At 36.8% G+C, this 14,108-nt stretch overlaps 1 protein-coding gene across 2 annotated transcripts in view; it reads right to left on the reverse strand.

The window, feature by feature from the left end:
* DNAJC13 (DnaJ heat shock protein family (Hsp40) member C13) overlaps window positions 1–14,108 on the reverse strand; it is a 125,935-nt gene that overhangs the window by 80,559 nt on the left and 31,268 nt on the right. For both annotated transcript variants that reach the window (XM_023260560.2, XM_023260561.2), the window contains exons 3-9: window positions 10,059–10,134; window positions 9,114–9,263; window positions 8,641–8,682; window positions 5,126–5,326; window positions 2,398–2,604; window positions 2,211–2,306; window positions 1,749–1,840 (exon numbers count right to left, since the gene is read on the reverse strand). In XM_023260560.2, the coding sequence (XP_023116328.1) occupies window positions 1,749–1,840; window positions 2,211–2,306; window positions 2,398–2,604; window positions 5,126–5,326; window positions 8,641–8,682; window positions 9,114–9,263; window positions 10,059–10,134 (864 nt within the window). The remainder of the gene's footprint in view (window positions 1–1,748; window positions 1,841–2,210; window positions 2,307–2,397; window positions 2,605–5,125; window positions 5,327–8,640; window positions 8,683–9,113; window positions 9,264–10,058; window positions 10,135–14,108) is intronic.

The following is a 14,108-nucleotide window of genomic DNA, read 5'->3' on the forward strand; positions in this document are numbered from 1 at the left end:
TCATCTCTCTGTGCCCCTCCCCCATTTGCATGCACTTGCACTTACGCCCTCTCACTCTCAAAATAAACATTTAGAAAGAACAGAAAGAAAGAAACCTTGTCCTAATCCAAAGTCACAAAGAAACTGTTTTACTTTTTGCATATAAACTTGATTGGGAATAATGGCATCTTCTTCCTAGGGATCAAGATCAAACAATGTATGTACATAAAGCACATGACAAACTGTAACTGTTGAGATCCCTCCCCTGATTAGAACATGTGCAGTTTTTTTCCCCCCCAGAAGTTCTCTTCCTTGAATTCAGGACAGGAAAAAATACCACCTTTTTGCTTAAAATGTCATTTTTGTTGAACTTAGATCAAAAGCTTTCCAAGGTAAGAAAGAGTTACTGGTCATACTACAGGAAGTGACAGGACTTCAATAAGGCTGCATTCTGAACAGTGGCAAAATGTGCCAGAACCATTTCAACTATGCTTTAAAAACAGATTCAGTCTCAATCTTTTTAAACAGCACAGAAGAACTGCCTGGAATGTAAAAGCTGCCAATACCATGACAATGGCTTAGTATATGAAGAGAGTTCTAGTCATTCACAGGATAGCATTCAAGTTCTTTACCTCACAGGAGTTGATGAGCTATAGCATCTCACAGGTTTTCACATCAACAGCCAAGTCACAGTGATATAAAAATAATCAGGCTCATTCCACTGGAAAATTAGTAACTAGACTAACGAAACTAACTTATAAAAACCTAACTTAAAAGTATATCTAAAGTAACTTGCTGCTGTTATTCAAACAAGTTAACAATGAAAAGTGAAAGGTGCTATTTTAAAATGCTTTATTTAAAAGCATAAGTTACAGAAACACACCTTATTTTCATCATTTCATTTAAATTCAAATCACCATTTTTATTTTTTAGAAATTTGAAAACGGGATCTTTATTTATTTTTTTAACATTTATTCATTTTTGAGAGATGAAGAGAGACAGAGAATGAGTGGGGGAGGGGCAGAGAGAGAGAGGGAGACAGAGAATCTGAAACAGGCTCCAGGCTCTGAGCTGTCAGCACAGAGCCCGATGTGGGGCTTGAACTCACGAACCATGAGATCATGACCTGAGCCAAAGTCGGACGCTTAACGGACTGAGCCACCCAGGCACCCCAGTGAATGGTCATTTTATTTTATTTTTTATTTTTATTATTTTTTTTTCAATATATGAAATTGTCAAATTGGTTTCCATACAACACCCAGTGCTCATCCCAAAAGGTGCCCTCCTCAATACCCATCACCCACCCTCCCCTCCCTCCCACCCCCCCATCAACCCTCAGTTTGTTCTCAGTTTTTAAGAGTCTCTTATGCTTTGGCTTTCTCCCACTCTAACCTTTTTTTTTTTTTTCTTCCCCTCCCCCATGGGTTTCTGTTAAGTTTCTCAGGCTCCACATAAGAGTGAAAACATATGGTATCCGTCTTTCTCTGTATGGCTTATTTCACTTAGCATCACACTCTCCAGTTCCATCCACATTGCTACAAAGGGCCATATTTCATTCTTTCTCATTGCCACGTAGTACTCCATTGTGTATACAAACCACAATTTCTTTATCGTGAATGGTCATTTTAAATCTGCACCAAAATAATGCTGCCTTTCCTAAGTTATAGGATTTTAAAGATCTAGATCATAACTTTGTTTTTCCTTTGATGGAACATTTTGCCTTGCACATACTAGGATATTAAAAGCTGGATGAATTAAAAAAAAAATACCTCTCTGTTGAAGAATATTTCCGTATTTGCCCTTTTATAAATTCAATGGTAAAAAGTTGTGGATTTTCTGAATCACAAACCAATGCAAATACCTAGTGAAAACAAAAAACAAGTTCAACAAATGGTATTTAGTTTTATGACATTTCCTTAGAACTACAGACTACCCTTTTAGCTTACAAAAGTCAGTATTTAAAAATTGTTTACAGGCTCAGAATTTAAGAGCTGCTTAAAAGTCTCAAATTGTCATACCATTACTGAATAAAAAGCTTCATTCGTTGTATACTTGGAAAACAAATTTTGTAACAGTCACTGTTCTAAGTACAATAAATATAATAATGTGAAGAATTAAATAGATTCTCCTTATTTTCCATTTGTTGGGACATGAAAAATTACTAAAATAGAATATTATCCTATATTATCAACAGGAATAAACCTCATTAAAGCTAATAATGTCAAACTTACTTCTCCTAAAGGCTTCAAAGTTGCAATATTGTATGTCGCTGGATCACGTTCTACTAAACATGTTTCTGTAAGTGCTAGAACTCGTTTTACAGGCTCCTTCAAACAAAATTTAAACATATTAAAAAGTTATTAAAAAAATACGTCAAAATCAGATGAACAAATTATCATTTTTAATATAGAGTCTTACCGAATGTCTAGGTGATATTTTTTGGACTATAAACTCTGCTAATGATGTGATGGATTCATCAGTGCTGTATTTTCCAAAGCGAAGATTCAAATACTGCTCAAATTCTAAAGGTTCTTTTCTGATGCGCAATGAAATACCTATGTAGTTGCCAGCATGATCTATTGCACTTTTGATAATTTCTTCTCTTTGCTCTGAAGCAAATAAATGCTGCACAGATTTTAAAATTTGAAAAGTCAGGATTGAAACAACTAAAATGTGACCATTTTGAATCAATTCACAAGAAAGAGACTGAAGTAGCAATTCTAAAGAAAAAAAAAGATAGTGGATCTTATCAAAGGTAAATAAGCAGTGTGTTATATTTGAACCACTAAATTAAAATCCCAAAGTCTGGGATATAGAACCTTGCAAATAATTAACTGAATGGAAATTATTTCATAACTTCTCAGGGTCTGGTTCCCATCATCATGTGGAAAACAGAATGCTGGGGCTTCCCAAAGTGGTCCCAGGGACCCCAGCCAAGTCCAGTAGGGGTAGTGGGTACTATGTGGGTAGGATTCCCAGTTTCAACGAAAGTAGCTCTGATTTAATGTTTTTATATAGTGGGCTTTCTTGCAAGATCACCTTGAGGAATGTTTATGTTTACAAGTCATTGGCTGATGGATATTACAAATCAACCTCCAAGAGTGTACTTTACAAAGGTAAGGATAAGGTACTGCTATCTGCATTTGAGTCCTGGAAGCCAAAAATGCTAAATGGGCTGCAAAGGACAGGGCAGGAGAGTGCCATGCAATAATAAGAACTGTCCTGTCCATATGCCAATACCTCCCCTGCTGGCTGAGTAACACTGATTGAGATCACGTTTTAAAACCTGATTTTAGGGACACCTGGCTGGCTCAGTCGGTTGAGTGGGCAACTCTTGATTTCGGGGTTGTGAGTTCAAGTCCCACACTGGGTGCAGAGATTACTTAAAATAAACAAATAAAATCTTAAAACCTGATTTTATTCCCAGCTGCTTATAACAGTTGCTATATATGCAGAAGGTACCAGATAAAGGTTTGCTAAATGAATCTGTCATGTTATCATATTTGCAGTGAATTGACTCATTTTAGCTAGCATCTTTTAAAAGGCACAGTATGCTTAGAAAATGGATGATTAAAATTAAAACTACTTGATGCCATGAAAGCAATAAAAACTGTTGGTAACTGAGGAGTATCAGATAATTCTCATCCTTAATGTTTACCTCAGGCACTGTAAGGCTTAGTTGAATTACTGTGATATAGTTGTCCCGTTAAGGTCTGCAAGGCTACACTCCTGTAATTAGGTATGGTTTCCACCAATGGGTTAACCATTACAAATTTCCACTGTCCATGGAAGAGATAAGATAAGCCTTTGGATGGCACTTCAACAACAGGCTTTAGGCTGCTCTAGGGAGGGGAAGGAACCTAATTTTCTCTTTGGGCCTAGATCTTTTGGGTCTAGACTCAAAGGTAACAAAATGTCTAGATATGTGTTCCTAGAGGAGGGACACCAGAATTGTACCCATCACCCAGGCAAAGGTGAAATCCAAGATGGAAAAAGGCCTCTAACTCCATATTTTGTAAATCAAATAGTTCAGCACCCCTCCCCCATCATCATTCCCTTCTGCTACCCTATCCTCTTGTGTTATTGAAAAGTTCCAGGCTTGGGGCGCCTGGGTGGCGCAGTCGGTTAAGTGTCCGACTTCAGCCAGGTCACGATCTCGCGCTCCGTGAGTTCGAGCCCCGCGTCAGGCTCTGGGCTGATGGCTCAGAGCCTGGAGCCTGTTTCCGATTCTGTGTCTCCCTCTCTCTCTGCCCCTCCCCCGTTCATGGTCTGTCTCTCTCTGTCCCAAAAATAAACAAACATTGAAAAAAAAAATCTTTAAAAAAAAAAAAAAGAAAAGTTCCAGGCTTGCCCTGGCTCTACTACCAAGAGAAGGATAATTTATCCATAGAACACTAAATCATAAAGTAGCGGTTCCCAGGCCACTAAGATATCTACAGAAATTAAAATTCTCAAGAGAAAGGAAACTTGAGAGTAAGCTCAACTGAGCCTTTCCTTGTGGAAACTCTCCAGTGCTCATCTTGAAGAGGTGAGATTTCATTAAGGAAGGCAAAATGTTTCTTATAAAAAAAGATGGTCATCATTTAGAGTTCGGCTTCTATTACCAATTAACAAACGGTCTGAGCATCTTAAGTGGCTTTTGCTATACCTCACAATTCACATATAATTCAGAATTTCAAGATAAAAACATGCAATGAACTCCAAATTTGAAGTTTCAATGAATACTCAGACTTCAGATTACAAACAGCTGGGGAAAGGAGGAAAGACTATAAAAATAAAAGATCTTAAATTACTTTTTCAAAGAAAGCTTAGAATCTTTCAGTTAAGACACTGATATAATGAAAATAACAACTGTAACCCCCATTTACTGAATACTAAGACACATATTATGCTAAGCATTTCACATAAATTATCTCATAGAACCCTAAAACAAAAACCTATGACATACATATTACTCTTGTCACTTTAGAGAGCTCCACGTTGAGATTCAAGCTCAGGTCTCTTTGATAACAAAGCACGTACTCTTTAATACCATACTTCCTTCCACAAGACACATGTGAAATGTGAAATAGAAGTGTAAAAAAACCCCGCTTTCCTTCAAATGGTTATGTCTCTTTTTAAATGACTTTTTAAAAATACTACTTACCAATCTACTAAATCCTCCATAAAGTATACAAAATCCCCCTTGATAATCGGAGAGATCTACAAAGCCTTCAATATTTCTATAGTCATAGGAACAGAGGACTTTGTTGGTTGCAGGATTAATTTGGTCAAAGCCTCCAGGAGTGACTTCTAAAACAACAGGTTTTCTTGTATCACTCCAGTGGTGCTTATAGCAGTTATACCTCTAGAGAGACAAACAGTATTACTTTTAGGTTCATATTTAAGCTTACCATAAAATAAAATCACACTGAATCTATCAGTCACTGCTAAAACAACCAGAAATCCAAATATTATAATTATTTACAGCTACTATCCAATCGGTTTTGTTTATTGAGAGTGAGAGCCAGTGTGTGAGCAGGAGTGGGGGCGGGGGCGGGGGCGGGGGCGAGGGCGAGGGCGAGGGCGAGGGCGAGGGCGAGGGCGAGGGCGAGGGCGAGGGCGAGAATGAATGAATGAATATATTTTAAGTAGGCTCCACACTCAGCTCAGAGCCCTACTTGGGGCTTGATCCATGAACTGTTAGATCATGACCTGAGGCGAAAAGAAGAGTCGGACACTTAACCGACTCAGACACCCAAGTGCCCCTACTAGTCAAATTGTTAAACATATTAACTATTTGGAGGTTTGTATTTAAGTAAGAATGTTCACTCAAACTGAAGAAACTATGTCCTTTTTTTAAATTAACAAAAGTTCGGGTTACAATATTTTGTGAAACAATTTTAAGTCAGTCTTATGCAAATCTATTTTTTAAAAAAAGGAAATCCTAAAAGAATACTCTGAAATTTTTGCCGGGGAAAAAATATTTCAACTTTTGTTGATGGATTCTTTTAATCCAACTTACATATGGAAAAAAGCTAAGTCACATTTTGGGGAAGTTACAGTATTCAATGTAAACAACCTGAGCTGGTTCAGTACACTAATACAGATTTTCTTCCTATACACACAAAAAATGCTGAAGCCTCAGTCTGACCTTACAGTTTTCTAATCACACCAAAGGTATAAATCTGATCACATTAGTAAGTAAAATTCCATTTAGATAATGACATTCCTTTATAAAGTACCTACTATCAGAATGATTAGAGGGGTGCCTGGATGGGTCCGGAAGTTAAGTGTTCGACTCCTGATTTCAGCTCAAGCCATCTCAAGGTTTGAGAGATCAAGCCCTGAATTCCACTCTGCACTGACAGCAGGGATCCTGCTTAGGATTCTCTCCAACCCCCTCTCTCTCTCTGCCCCTCCCCCACTAGCATGCACATGTACTCTCTCTCTAAATAAACATTTTTAAAAAAAATTTAAAAAGTGATTAGAATGGTTAACATCCATTTACTACCCAGTTTTATTCTTAAAAAGAAAAAGGGCTTCAGTGAGGCTGCTAACCAAAATGATATGATACAAGAGAAAATAATTCAAAATAAAGACAAAATGAGGCAAGAGAAAATAAAAATAATCAAGTGTCAGATGTGAAATGAATCTTCCCTCACCCACCCACCTCTCTACCCGACAATATAAAGAGGAACACACAGTCAGTTACTTGACTCTGAAGGTAAAAGTAAATTGGATGCTCAAGAATACAACTATTTCTCGGATGCCTGGGTGGCTTAGTCAACTAAGCATCTGACTTCGGCTCAGGTCACAGTCTCTCAGGTCATGAGTTCGAGCCCCGTGTCAGGCTCTGTGCTGACAGCTCGGAGCCTGGAACCTGCTTCAGATTCTGTCTCCCTACCTGCCCCTCCCCCACTCACACTCTGTCTCTCAAAAATAAATAAACATTAAAAAAAAATTAAAAAGAAAATAGTACAACTATTTCTAATACTGAGAGAAATTCTCTTGTAGGTGTTTAGAAAAGCGAGAAGGGCATTAATAAACACCTCTATAACACCCCAACACTGAACCTAGCAATGAGCCTCAGTTTGGCTCAGGATCATATGACATCAAGTCCCCTTAGCACTACTACTGATCGATGACATAATGCACATTATAGTGCAGAACAAAGGGCCTGCACTAACCCAAGAATATGCTTAGAACCTTGACTCTGAACTAAAGGATGGAGCAGTGCCACTCCTCTCCAGAAGGGAAGCCACGAAAATGGTGGTGCTTTTCCAAACTATGCTTGTTCATGTGCCCCAACCCACTCTGCAGGACAGTCTCTATTCCTCCCAGGTGATAATCAATGGCCATAATGAGATGTGCTGATGGAAACACATCATTATCCCTCAGGATTGCAGAGGCTGAGAAAGACTCAGAGACCTAATTTAGGTATATCTCAATTGAAGGCCTGAGTGTCAAATTCAATTTATGCAAGAGTGTTCAGCAGCAGAGAATCTGGGGGAGGAGAAGGTACCATTTATTCCTGATATAAAATTAAGTGGACTGTCTTTAGAGACACTGTTTCTACCTCAAAGTTCTGAAACATACTAAGTTGCTGAAGTTAACTGATATAAAGGGAAACTTATAAACAAAATCTAAAGTATGCTTTTGGAAGCAGCAGTTTTCCAAACAGATGAGGAATATGGAAAACTCAACTGCCAACATGAAAGAAATTGTAATTTATAGAAATGTGACTGTGGCTCATGAGGAACAAGAAACAAGCAGCTTGCCAACAGCCATTAATCTATTTTAAATGGCTCCTGAGCAGTCACTTGCTTGACTTGAGATCAGTGAAGCTTCTGGGAGGCTAAAACTAGCAGAACATCCACAGAAAGAATGAGGGCTTAAAAGGCAGGGAGACGGTGCTGCCAGCTTCTCAGAATTCAATTCCTGCCTTTTACCAGAAGAGCCAGAGTTCTGAACAGTGCTATCAGTTTAGGCATTATTCTGCCCCCTTGCCCGTTATAAATCCAATACCTTCTCATGGAAAGAAATTCAGTATTTCAAGGGAGTGAAAAAAAAGCACGGACTCCCATTTTCCCCCCTCAGAAGTCTCCAATTTAGTTTAAATGCTGTTGTAACATGATTACAGAATGCATGAGAAAGTTAGGAAGATTCTAATAAGCAACCATGACTTCCCCAAAGCTGTCAGTGCACCATGCAAAGCCTTACTAGCAGCCAGATCCAGTGCAGGCACATATAATAAGACAGTTCTGATATACCCCAAACTTCTTAAAACCTTAATGCTTCTGAAATAGAAAAATCCTACACAAAACAACTGCTGCAGGTTCCAACAGGTATCATCCACAGTGTTGCTTACGAATGCTGTTTAGAATATTGAATAAAAAGTACCTGAGTGGTAACAGCATTGTTTTTATTGCTCCATAGTTCTGCCTGAAGACTTTTTTCCCTGTCATAAGCATTAAGTCATAAATCTAATTCCTCATATCTGAGTTTCCTGGTAAACTACATTCATCCATCACATAGTGCCAGACAACATTTAATGATGATTCCTTTTTTCCCTTCAGCTTTGCCATAAAAGGAACACACAGACCACAGAAGCATTTCTATATAATAATGGGCAACATTAGAACAAATAAAAATAGATATTAATAAATGCTAAATACTTGCCCTTCCTGTGATTTTTCCTTCTGAAAAATCAGTTCTAAATCTCTGAAAGAGAAAACATAATCACAACTTATGACAACAGACTGGTAAGGAAGATTTGCAGTTCAGTTCTTTCTATCCAAAACATGTAAAACCCCAACTTGATAACCTTGATATTAAAAAAATGTTACTGAAGATATAGTTTAAGACTGTTCAATACAAAATGTGTGGAACGTCACTGAAAAACAAGATAAACACACGACTGCTTTGCTCTATATATGTGCTTAAAAAGACTAAACACTATCAAACATATCTGGATTTTCCAGACTTTCCATTAGAGAAAGTGAAAGTTTCACCGAATCAAGTTAACAGTCAATAAGAAAAAACACTGTGGTCACAGAGACTCAAAACATTAATATCTGTACTGTAACGTAACTGTTTAATTTAAAAAAAAAAAAAAAGAGAAATTTAGCGTATTCACACGGAACTGTTCTTACCAATGCTTCTGTAAGAAGTTCTGTTCTGTGCTCTGTAGAAAATTTTAAAGTTTCTGACTTCTTTCCACTGCCTTTACGAAATGTGAGGTTGAATTCTGTTCCTTGTCCTTTCCCAACGGGACTGATGCTGCAAATGTCTCCATAAGGCCACTAACAAAAAGAAATTCTCTCAAATGATGCTATAATATGGTGAAATACAACATTGTTTTTCCTGCTTTAATTTCACAATAACCGATTAAATTACAAAATAATACAGAGGTCTAGAAGGTGTCACATCTTATAGTAATTCTGTAACACAAATTCTTTTTAAGGTTTTCGGTTATCAGGGACAACAATTAAAAAATCCCATCTGTGTTCCAACTTTAATGATTACTGACATTAATCCAAAGCAATTAAAATACATACAAGTGAAAAGAAGTGAGGAATAAAATTTTATGATTACCTGCAGATCTGCTAAAACAACAAAAAGGAATCTGTAAAACATGTCTAATTTAGAATTAAAAATAAACTAGATTATAAATATGTTTACTTATCCATATTCAAGCTAGTCTTGCCTTTATAAACAGTAATCCTACTTCCATGACATGTATTTTCCATTTACTGCACTGCAACTTCTGTATACCTTTATTACAATATTAATACCGCCTTTAGAACTATAATGAATTAACGTACCAATTTCACATAAAAGAGATGGCAATCAAAAGTAACATATCAAAAAGTTATACTCCTTAGAGCCTAGAAATAAACACATTCTTCACCACCCGCTTTTATTTATTTATTTTTGGTACTGAGTACCAAGCATTATATAAGCATATCAATCTCCTTCAAAGTTGACTTTTCTAACCTAAAGTACAGATTTCAAGAAAGCGAAATCATGGGTCATATCCTGGCTTTTAAAATTCAAATGGAGTTCAAAACATGCCTAACAGCTTCTAACATGATTACCTGATTTGTTACTTCTAAGGTATTGGGATTATATGTAGTAATCGCATGGGTTCCAACTGAAAAGACACGCTTATACCTACAAAGAAAGACAAGTACTTAAATTTAGTCTTAAATAAAAGAAACATTTTATAATAAAATATAATACTAACACAAAAAGAATATTTCAATAAACATAAAAATTTAACAATTAATACTAACTAAATAGAGCTTAGTTTTATATTCCCACATTTTTTGATGTTCTAAAGTGTTATCGGGGAGGGTGGGTGCCGTCTGGATACTGTTCACAGGCTCTGCTTTGCTCTCCATGCATAAGTTCATAGACAGACATGAATGGGTAACAACTGAAAAGGGTACTGGGACAGTGGAATCAACAATTTTGTATGGGAAACTTAGGGAGATGTTTACTGTAGTCTGTCTGAAGCTGGGACAAAACTAAACAAGCAAGATGAAATGTGCGAAAGCTGCTAGAGCTCTATTCTCCTCTACCAGGAGAAATAACTGAAATTAATGAACTCTTGAAGAAAATCCAGAACTTGAACAAATTTTATCAAGAAGATGGTTGGCTGATCAAGATAACTCAGTAATCCTCAGAACTGGATGAATTAATGAGTGAAGAAGCATATGAGAAAAACATAAAATCTACTGAGGACTGAAAATGGAACTCCTAAATAACCTAGTATAAAACAAAATGACCAAAAAAAGAAAGTATTATTGGTATTAAAACCCACCGACCAGGGTACCTGGGTGGCTCAGTCAGTAGAGTGAATTTGGCTCAGGTCATGATCTCACAGTTTGTGAGTTCGAGCCCCACATGGGGCTCTGTGCTGACAGCTCAGAGACTGAAGCCTGCTTCAGATTCTGTGTCTCCCTCTCTCTCTGCCCCTCCCCTGTTTGCACTCCATCTCTCTCTCTCAAAAATAAAGATTAAAAAAAAAAAAAAACCCACCTACCACTCAGTTTACGTGAACCAGGGAGATCCTTAAGTAGAGAAACATGACCTATGCAAGCAAGCTTGTGTTGACTTACTATACATGAAGTTTAAAAGATACCACCCGAGGATACCAAGATTCTAAATGGGAAATTTTATTAAACAACAACACTGCACACTACTAATTCTTTCAAAACACCCTTTCAACAAAACCATGACGCAAAGGAAGGAAAAGCTATGGCCTGTAACTGATCAGTCACAACAATATTCTGGAATCTTAATAATTTCTATTTAAGCAACTACCTATTATAGTTAAGTGTTGCAACTCTATAGAAGTAGGAAGCTTATACACAGACAAGCCCCCAAGTTTCACTTCCCACTTTACTTCCTTCACTTAAAGTACCATATCTAAGGAAAAAAATCACTTGGATATCAACAATCCTTTAGGATAGAGAGGAATTCATAATGATAAAGAACCTGAATAGAAAAACTTACTCAAAAATAAAGAATTAGTTCTTTAAAAATAAAATAAATACAGGGGCGCCTGGGTGGCTCAGTCGGTTAGGCGTCCAACTTAAGCTCAGGTCATTATCTCATCGTTTGTGGGTTCAAGCCCCACTTCAGGCTCTGTGCTGACAATTCAGAGCCTGGAGCCTGCTTCAGATTCTGTGTCTCCCTCCCTCTCTGCCCTCCCCCGCTTGCACTCTGTCTCCAAAAATAAAAATGTTAAAAATAAAATACATAAAACATTAGTCTAAAAAAACAAAATTAAGAATGTAAGAATTCATAATCATACAGAAGACATAAAGATGTGTGTAACTCTATGCAGATAACTTTGAAAATTATGAATAAACCAACCCCTATATAGAAGAGTTTAAGATAGCTGTAAACAATTACAACCTACAAAATAACCATGGCTCCAACAAGGAGGTGAATGCTTTAAAGGAACAGATAAATACCATGCTTCTTCTTAAACTGTTCCAGGAAACAGACTAAGGACAGTTTCTAAATTCTTTTAGGGATACTAAAATCTGGTAAGACAACACACACATTAAAAAAAAAAAAAAAAAAGATACACCAATCTATTTTTAAAATAAATATTAACAATAGGGGTGCCTGGGTAGCTCAGCTGGTTGAAGCACTCGACTTCGGCTTAGGTCATGATTGATCTCACAGGTTGTGAGTGCAAGCCTCTCGCATCCGGCTCTCTGCTGTCAGCATAGAGCCTGCTTCAGATCCTCTGTCTCCCTCTCTCTCTGCCCCTCCCCAGCTCATGCGCATGATCTCAAAAATAAACATTAAAAAAATAAACAAGTATCAGAAAGAAGAATCAAGTAACATATTAAAATAGCAGTATACTATGACCAAAGAAGAAGGTTCATGTTAGGAAAACAGATTTCAATGTAAGAAAAATCTATTAATATGATCGGTCATATTTTATCTATTAGTATTTTAGTTAAGAGATTTTTAAATTACTAAAAATGGATGTTAAATACAATCAAATGCTTTTTTGATATTTATGGAGATCACAGTTTTCTGCTTTAAACTACTAATACAGTAAAAAGACATACATACCTTAAACAGCAGCCATTATCAGACTGGACAGTAAAACACTAGAAGGATTTCCATTGAGATCGAGAGGGCTTTCACAATTTTTCTATTGCCTGTTTTTTTTTTTCTAATTAGTATATTATATAATAAAAATAATAGTTATTTCCATTTGGGAAAAAAAGAAAAAGATTTTATTGATCTTTACCATGTATTTATTTACAAAGTATTGCCATGTTACAAATATCTTTTCCCTAATTTCACATGTCTAAAATGGAGTGGGACAGGCACCTGGGTGGCTCAGTCAGTTAAGTGTCCGACTCTTGATTTCACCTCAGGTCATGACCTCACAATTCTTGAGTTTGAGCTCCACATCTGGCTCCGTGCTAATAGTGCGGAGCCTGCTTGGGATTCTCTCTCTCCCTCTCTCTCTGCCCCTCCCTCACTCATGCTCTCTCTCCCTCTCTCTCAAAATAAATAAATAAACTTAAAAAATAAAATAAAAAGGAGTGGGAAATGATCCAAAGAGAGACTACCTCCTAATATAAAAACATTCATTTGCTGCTTTCTAAAGCTGAGTGAGGATTGAGAGATTGGCGAGGTATATAAGGATTAACCTAAACAGTGAAAAAGTCTCAAAACTTAAGAGGCTTTAACAATTTACAAGAACAAAGAAATAAGATCTTATTAAACCACTATCTGCCTTAAAAGATTACCCAATGAAATCAAATGTATGATAGAAATGTGAATTCACAATTCTAACTTTCAGAATCATCTTGAGAGCCAAACATGTCAATTTTTATAGTCTTGAAGTGAAACTACAGAATTTCTTTATTTTACTTTGGGAGCAAAGAATTAAAGAAGAATTAAATGCCTGAAATGTTTCCAATGTCAACTCGTGTTGTCACATTCAACACCAGCTAGGAAGATATTCTTTTCAATCATGTACTAATTTCCTCCACACAACCAAACCCCTTTTGACATCTTTCTCATTAACTTTGTTGTCTAGATTAGTGCCATGCAAAAGAACTTTCCAAGAAAATGGAAACGTTCTTTATCTACGCTAATGAGGCAATCATGAGCCACATGTAGCTATTAAGCACCTGAAATGTGGCTAATGCAAATGAATTTTACATTTATATGTGATTAAATTTAAACAGCCACAGGTGGTTAGTGACTGCCATATGGCAGACAGCACATTCTAGATACTTCAGCAAAAGGATCCTAGAGTTAAGTGTCATTAGGCCCAAAGCACTGTTATGACTAGCAAACTCAGAGCTATCTTTCAGATAAATACTGATCTCTACAGCCTCCATAAGAAAAAAGTTACAAGGAAACAGATTTCTCTTTCATTCTTCTCTCTTCCCCCTTCTCTTATTCCATGAGCACTCCCCCTGTTTCAGTCCTCTAGAATGGCTGCTGCACTTCCTTTAAGTATAGAACAAATACTTCTAGGCCATTAAAAACACCTTAATAAGCAGCCCTAAACCTTCAAAGATTACCTATAAAGCCTCCATTGATACCAGATTTAGAAATTAAAATCTGAATGATCTCACATGTATGGTATGTTGGTC

The sequence above is a fragment of the Felis catus genome, chromosome C2, assembly GCF_018350175.1.
Source record: "Felis catus isolate Fca126 chromosome C2, F.catus_Fca126_mat1.0, whole genome shotgun sequence".
NCBI lineage: Eukaryota > Metazoa > Chordata > Mammalia > Carnivora > Felidae > Felis > Felis catus.